Genomic DNA, 8,399 nt, shown 5'->3' with positions numbered 1-8,399 from the left:
CTCCGTTGTTAATAGGAGTAGTCATTAAAAGGTTTATCCAGTCGTTAACTTTGATGTCCCGAAAGATTAATCGAAATACATATAAATTTACCCGAACACCCCAGTTAAAAAAAAGTCCCTTAACTCTGATTGTTTCCTTTCATTTCGTAAATTAAGAAATAAAATATGGTAATACTTATTTTATTTGTTAACAACACTCGTTGTTATGGCAAGCAGACTTGTAAGGATAATTTTATTTGTTTAGCCAAATTAACAATTCAGTGTGCACATCTGTCCATAAATTCACTGCCACGGAACCATTTACCGACACTAACAAGACAGAATCCGAATTTGATGTTCTTTTGGTTTTGGTAATGGTTATGGTATAATTCCCCACAATACATTTCAGATACTCTCTACCCAGTGCACAAGAAATAATAACACATCAAAATCATTGGCCCATTTCCAATTCTTAAAGCAAGAGATGGACCGGTTCCTAATAATAGCATATCTACAATCAGGCAAAAGAGAAAGCAGAAGAAGCTTATAATGGGACTTCTTCAGACAAAACAAAAACTCCAAAAGCGTACAGGTTCGTGGAACTACAACACTGGTTATCTACTCTAAGTTGATGGAGGCTTTCGTTAAGCCGAGAGTCTCAATCAACTTAGACTCTTCAGGCTGCTCAATTATCTCCTCAACGAATTTGTGATGTTGCAACATCTCTTCCAAAACTCTATCCTCTAACTCTTCACTTGCAGATTTCTGCTGATTGCCACTTCCATCTGAAGAAGAGAATACCAACTCAGAATATCGTTCCTTTCTCGCTTGTCTACAACATTTACTCTCTTCCATAGTCCCCGACGTAATCAGATGATAAACATACACAAATTTTTTCTGACCAAGCCTATATGCTCTGCTTATAGCTTGTCTTTCAACAGCCGGATTCCAGGTAACATCAAGCAACACAACCCGCGAAGCCCCCACAAGATTTATTCCTTCACCACAAGCCCTTGTTGAGGCAAGCAATACCTTTGCTTCACTCTTTGGATCATTGAACACTCTGATTGACGACTGCCGCTCCTTTAAATCTCGCTTCCCATCCATATATAGCACCTCCTTGCCCTGAATCCAATTCAAAATACATTTAAGTTGGTCCATTATCAAGGTTAATGGCTCAATGTATTGGCTGAAAACCAATACCTTTTCATTCATAGCAGCACTAAGTTTGAGAAGCATCATGAAAAACTTGGTTTTGATTCCTGCCTCAGCATTCAGTCTAAGCTTTTCCAGCTTAACCTTGTGAACAACAAACTCCTCTTCCTCGTAGCATTGCTCAGGCAACAAGGAAGGATGCACAGATGTCACAGACACAATATGATCCAAGGTAAGAAAGCTTTTTGATCTTTGAAAACCACCGCTTTGCTGATGATAAGATCTTTTGACACCTTCAAGGAGGCTCTTCTGGAAATCATCTGGCTGTAAAACAACCAAAGAGTGCTTCAACCCAGGCAGACTTTCTTTTAAAACAGTTCCTTTATGTATATGCACAATTGGGGCAATCATAGTTTTAAGCTCTTTCAAATTCTTGTCTTCATCTTGTCATCTGTCAGAAGAAACTTTGCCGATGGAGCTGGTCAGAGAAGCCCATTTCTCTTTGGCTTCATTCGGCTTGCGTCCACGCTTTTTGACTACTTTGGATTGCGTTGAATCCGCAAACTTTGGCGCCACCAAACACAGAATATTATATAGTTCTTCAAAGTTATTCTGAAATGGAGTCCCAGAGAGAATGATGCGCTTTTCTGTTTTAACTTTTGACAGAGCCTTAAAAATACCACTCTCATGATTCCGAGGTGTGTGTCCTTCATCAAAGACAAAAATACCCGGAAAATCAAGAAGGATTTTTCTCACATCCTCATCTACTTCCTTGCAGGGCTCTCCACCCTTCTTATCAATACCAACAAGTCGTGCAAAGAGTTGGTAACTAATTCCCAAAATGCTTCCCTTTGTGTTCCATGAGTAAAGCTTCACCTGTCGGATAAGGTTTCTTTTGCGCTCCCCATGTCTAACCTTGGCCCTGTTCATTACATTGAGAGCATAAGCATCTTCCTTGCCAGATAACTCTGGATTGTTGAGATTGTGAAAGGGAATATCAACTTTCCACTTCTGGAACTCTTCTTCCCAGGTAAGCAGCATACTGCGAGGAGCAACAATAACCGGCTTGCAGTTTGGATATAAATTCACGTAGCTCTGCAAAAACACAATAGTAAGACGAGATTTCCCTGTTCCTGGAGCATGTGATATAATGCATCCATTTCCCCTCATGGAGCTTGTTTGTGTTTTCAGTTCATCCAGTTTTATTCCTCCGGCTAAATTAGTCCAAATAAATTCAAAACCTTCACGTTGATGAGGATACATGCTACCTTTTACACCAGGAATAGTGTCCCACACTGTGGCTTCTGCTTGAGAACTGGAATCCGAGGCAGCTTGGGAGTTGAAACCAGAGCCATTATTGCGGAGATCATCAAGCATAGAGTGACCCATTGTCGAGTCCTTCCGCTCAGAGTATCCTGAAGCACGTTTAAACTGCATAAGAAAAACAAGGTTTAGAATATCATATGTTTGATCCCAGTTACTTTTGATTTTTTTTTTTTCCCCCAAAAATATAACAATGAAATTGGAGCCTCTAGCATCAATAAATCAATCAAAACATCATCTAGAAAACCTACATTCAAATTTTGGATTGATCAACATAATAAACATTCAGCTCATCAATGCAGTTTAAAATCATTTCACTAGAGTTCTCAAATTACAACTAAAAAGTTTCAACAAATTTAGCCAACCCAAATTAGAGTTAAAAAAGAAAAGAGGTGTGGCTCAATAAAAAGCATTGAATTCCAACTAAATGCATTATAATCAACACTAAAAGCTTTCTATTAAGATAAATAGTTGATCACATTAAAACATACTCATGCTTGTGAAAGAAAATGCATACTGCTCTAAATTAGAAATTCCAGTATCAGGAAACACAAATGATTCAATATAATGTACTTCACATACTCATACATAAGGCAAATAATTTAACTTATTATCAACATAAGTAAAACATTAAAGCAGTACTTACAAAAGGTGCTGAAATGTATTTAACCTCCACTTTCACGAAGGAGCAGAACTTGCATAAAATTCCAACTTCTTCATCAATGACGAATTCATGAGTTCCATGAGAACATTGGGGAGTTTCATCTTCGACCTCTTGAGATGGTTTTGCACCATGTTCCACCACCTAATGAACAAGGAACAACTCGAACTTACCATTTTATTTGATATAAATGCAAATAAAATAACATGAATAGATTTGATAAGCTAGAACACTCTAATTTTGGAAAAACCAATTATTAAAACATATGTAGTCTATGAGCAACGAGACAATATGTTGTATCATAATCCCAAAAGATGAACCCAATTACTTCAGAGTGGCAACAAAGTAAAGCGCTTGAACTTGCTTTATCGAATTTATCCAATGAACATTCCAATAACCCGTCATTTTTTACTGCCTGCCTCATATATTAGTTAATGAAATCTCAATATAATAATTAGGATCCTGGAAGCAATGAGCAAAATGAGTAAATAAGAACATAGATTGCAGCAGAGTACAGACACTAAGTGATTTGAATTAACCATTAAAGCAAATAATATATAAAGGAAGAAAACATTTGATAACAAAATATACATCAGCTTTAAAACGCAATAATATATAATGCTTATAATTTTCATTGTCCATCATAGATCATAAACAAAAACAAAATAACATTTTCAAGCAGCACAAAGGAGAATGACGAAGTACAGGGCAGCCTAATGAACTGACTTGCAGCCAACAAAATTGATGATAATACAACCAGGCAATAACAAATACATACAAAAAACGAAAAATATTGATATATTGATTGCTCAATAAATTACAATGGCAACGTACCTTGGCAGGATAAGTGGAATGTATCTCAGAGCAAGTGAGACCAAAGTTCAACTCATTCCAAAGTCTATCCATTTCTTCTTCAGATTCTGTTTTTTCTGGAGGAGTTGATTCCTCAATTCCAGATTCAGAATCAAAATCACTTCCATCACTTCTAGCAGATAAAGAAGTTTCACAGCCAATTTCTTCCGCGCCCAAAATGGAATTCAAAAGAATCTTTTGCACATCATTATACTTCAAGATGTGGTTTCTATTGGAGAATTTCGTAGGCCCTGTCTTCTTAACACTGCGAGACACTTTGTCATTGTCATTATCAACAAACCTACGAGATTCCAGCTTCTCCGCATCCATGCTCAATGTGCGCCTGAGTTTTGTTTTCCTTTCCGAATTTTCAGAATTAAAGCATGATCTAGTGCGTTTAGCCACAGAGTTCAGCGATTGATTGACATTATCAAATTCATTATATTCCTCACTAATGCCATTGTTTTTGCTGTTTTCAGAATCAACCAAATCCTCCATTCCATCTTTCTCTTCAACCACTTTGCCCTTACTTGCTCCCTTTGCAAACACTCTCTCCTCAACAAAAATCACACCTTCATCCTCACTAGATGACTCCGCTACACTATCAGAAGTTTCAGACTTTTCAGGTCCATAGTCTTCATAATCAGGATCATCATTATCCTCCTCTTCACTGGATGAAAACAGCTCATCTGAACTGTCCACACTCACCCCTGACCCTTGGCCACCGAAAACATCATCTTCTTCCTCATCAACATCTTCATCACACTCTTCTACCCCTAAATCACATTCTTCCCCTAAAAACAGCACCCCATCCTCGCTGTCACTGTCATCCAACGCAATCACCTCATCATCAGTTCCCTCTTTTACTCCCATTTGAGGATTACCTTTGTTCTCCTCCCCAGAATCCTCTACACACACAAAAGTAGCATCATGTCCACTCAATGATTCTACACCTTCTACATCAACAACTTCTTTACAAGCTACAGATCCTGATCCTAGATTCTCACCCTTAACTGATCTAACTTGATAATAACTTGATTCGCTCTTCGCCACTGCCTCGGTCCGACCACTATCTAGTTTCCGTTTCTTGATCTCCTCATGGATCTTCTTATACATGATAGCCTCTCTAGAACGGGTCCTCTTCGCTATAGGCAAAGTAGAATCCATTACACCCTTGCAAAGATGCGATTTTTCCTCTGTTACAAGTCCAAACAAACAACTATATTAACATCCCTATATTACACCTGGAAAAATCTCAACTTTCACCAAACAAGTAATCAACATATACACAGCCAAAAAGGTAAACAAAGCGTTGCAGTTTCTATAAAGAGAATGAAAGTAAGAGAGAGGCAGAGTAGTCATTCGTATTCAGGGCCAAAGATAGAAAAAAGAATACAGAACCAAAAAAAATCAAAGAAAAAACAAAACTTGATATTAAAAAAGACAAGTACATTTGTCAGAGACGAGGTTGGTGAAAAAAAGCAGCAAAGAACGTCCGGCGTCGAGATTGACAGAGAGAGAAGTCTGTCCAGTCACGTATTCAAACGAAGGGAATAGCCAAATATCAACTCGAGACGTGCGGGTGAATATAGAGGGTATTATAGAAATCATGAAAGTAAAGAAGAAGAAATTTTACCGGCGACTTGCCGGAGAGGGAAAGAGAATGTGAAAGGGCGCCAAGAATGCATGAGCAAAAAAACCTGCAGCGGAATAAGTCAAAACCTGTCTTCAAATGACTTAATTGCCCTTGTAGGGTTAAATGGAAAATAAAGACGAATCAGTGACGGCTCTGATAGCGTGTGGAAAGAGAAACAGTAGGTTTCTGTGTGAGTGGATCTGATGTGACGTGTGTGAATCATGATGGTTCTGATACCCGAATTAATAAAATAAACTTTTACGTTTCCTACTTTAATATAGAAATTATGTTTATCTATCAGTCAAGTTTAAAATATGTTTTTAATCCTCATTCAATTAGTTTATTTATTTATTTAGCGAAAGAGATAATTGATCAGTTTGATTTAATTAGGGATTAACTAAGAAAAAGGGTCAAACTAAAAACTTCTTTTCTAGAATTTTCTATAATTATTTCTTTAAACACAGCATAATATTTTTTTATGTCAAACCATAGCAGACTTGTTTTTCAATCGATTACCCAATCCTAGAATTTTTGAACTATTATACAATATTTAAATCAAATTGTCACCCTAAACGCCGTTAAATTATCATCGTTTAAAGACAAAGGGTGAACAAGTCTTTCAGTGGTTTACTTTTTCTTAAACAAGCAGCTTATAAGAAATCTAGGGGGTGTTTGAACTTATGAAAATTAGCTTATAAGTAATAATTGTTTATAAGCTAAAATTAACTTATAAGCATTTAAAATTTTAAGCAATTACGTGTTTGGTTAAAGTACTTATAAGTGATTGATAAGTAATTGACGTGTTTGGTAAAATGTGGCTTATAAGTATATTTTATTATAAAATTACTAAAAAAGATACTACATTAAACAAGGACATATTATGGAATTTTAAAATTAAACAAGGATAATGTAGTAATATACTTGGTCAAACTAGCTTATAAGCAAAGTGCTTATAAGCCAAAAAAAAAAGTACCTCTCCCCCAACTTATTTTTTTCAACTTATAAACTCAAAAAAATTATAAACAAATAGGTCAGTTTAATTTTAGAGCTTATAAGCAAGTTTTACCAGCTTATAAGTTTAGACAAACACCCCCTTACAAAAGTATTTAATAATCTCAGCTGTCCAAGATCTTTGGCCACGGAACCAGCAGCGTATTATCCTACGGTAACGCAACCAAACATGTTAGACTCGGTGGTACCCGTGTTTATTGCTGAAACGGATGTGTTTTAGGAATGAGGACGTTTGCGTTTGAGTGGTGGTGATGGTTTTTGGGGTGGCGTTTCAGAAGAAAATAGGAGATGAAGGAGGAGGTGGTGGTGAAAACAAAAACGGCAACGAATAAAAGCGAAGTAAGATCAACAGAGAAAGTTTGATATTAGATTAGGAATTTGGGCGGGAGGCGTGTTTCATTCGTAATTGAAGGTTGAGCTGTCATTACTAAATAAAGTAAATTAAACGCAGACTCTGACAAAATAATAAGGGCATTTTAGTAATTTAATTTTAAAATATTTATTATAAAAAATAAGGATAAATTAGGAATATATTTTCAAAATTCCACTGAAGATTTTTTTTTTTTTTTTCTTTATACATATACAGTATAATCTTTTAATAGTAATATCGGAATAACTTCCATTTACTCATAAAAAATTATAGTCCCAACTTAGGTCAATTATAAATAAAAAAAAAATTTACATTATAATAAGTTATAGTTTTTAAGGTCCCGTCTTAAGGAATTTACCTTTACATAATAATAATTATATGTATATTATAAAAAAAATATGTGTTATATTACATTAAATATTTAAAATAAAATAAAATATTTATCTAAAGTTGTTTGAGACAATGATTTATGTTTTAAAATTATTAACATATATTTTATCTTGCAGGTACGTAATAAGTTGCTAATATAAACACCTTCTTGTTGAAATCAAAATATTTCTAACGGCATATTTGAAGCTTCTTGGTATGAAACTTTTGATATTTATGTACTATATTCATCCTCATGATTATCTCTTTTTTCTTTTTGTCTAATTCTACTAATAATTTCATCTTTAGTTAAAGTATACACAACTTGTTACTCATTTGGATGATTAAGGAAGATATTAATACCCATTTGATTAGTATAGTTAAGTTGTCAAATCTGATCACTCAATTTTACAATAACACTTTGATATCAATTTCTATACTATCCTAATACTATTAAAATAATGAATTAAAACCCTAATACTACTATGAAATATAAAATCAAAAATCAAAATAATAATTTTTGTAATTACATTTTTATTAAATTATAATAAGTTATAACCTTGTTACCTTAATAAATTTAATTGTTGGAGATCATGGTTATAGAAAGTAATATGAAATGAAATTCTAAAATCAATAATCGGCGGCGGCGGTGTTAAAAAATATCAAGTAGTGCAGAAAATTTTAAAAGGAAGCATGATAGCTATGTGAAATGACCAAAGATGATAATCACTCTATTTCACTCCCTACACCCTAGTTGTATGTGATCAAAATGGCATTTACGTAGTTGCAACAAATAATAATGTCAAATAGACTAGCTCTCGTCACGGCTACTCTACAGTACCTGAAAAGGGTTAACATGAAGTTTATGGGATGCCACCCACAACCGTCAAACACTATTTTTTTTTTTTTTTATGCAATTACATTTACACGCCATTAGATTTAACTTTTGGGTGGTTCTGATTCATTTTGATCTTAAAAGTTTTTAATTTGTGCATTTCAAAACTAATTTTTATTATATAATAATCTAATTCCTTATTTAATTATGA

The 8,399-nt window shown here is 34.6% G+C and overlaps 1 protein-coding gene across 1 annotated transcript; it reads right to left on the bottom strand.

The window, feature by feature from the left end:
- Positions 1-597: 597 nt before the first annotated feature.
- Positions 598-5,137, bottom strand: LOC116117642 (SNF2 domain-containing protein CLASSY 3-like). The gene is given in 5 exon segments (XM_031403669.1): positions 598-1,104; positions 1,183-2,565; positions 3,104-3,262; positions 3,447-3,533; positions 3,953-5,137. Coding segments are annotated over 5 exon segments (3,321 nt in total).
- Positions 5,138-8,399: the final 3,262 nt, after the last annotated feature.

Source organism: Pistacia vera, unplaced genomic scaffold (assembly GCF_008641045.1).
Source record: "Pistacia vera cultivar Batoury unplaced genomic scaffold, PisVer_v2 Contig82, whole genome shotgun sequence".
In the NCBI taxonomy this organism is placed as follows: domain Eukaryota; kingdom Viridiplantae; phylum Streptophyta; class Magnoliopsida; order Sapindales; family Anacardiaceae; genus Pistacia; species Pistacia vera.
This window is presented reverse-complemented; position numbering and strand designations above follow the sequence as displayed.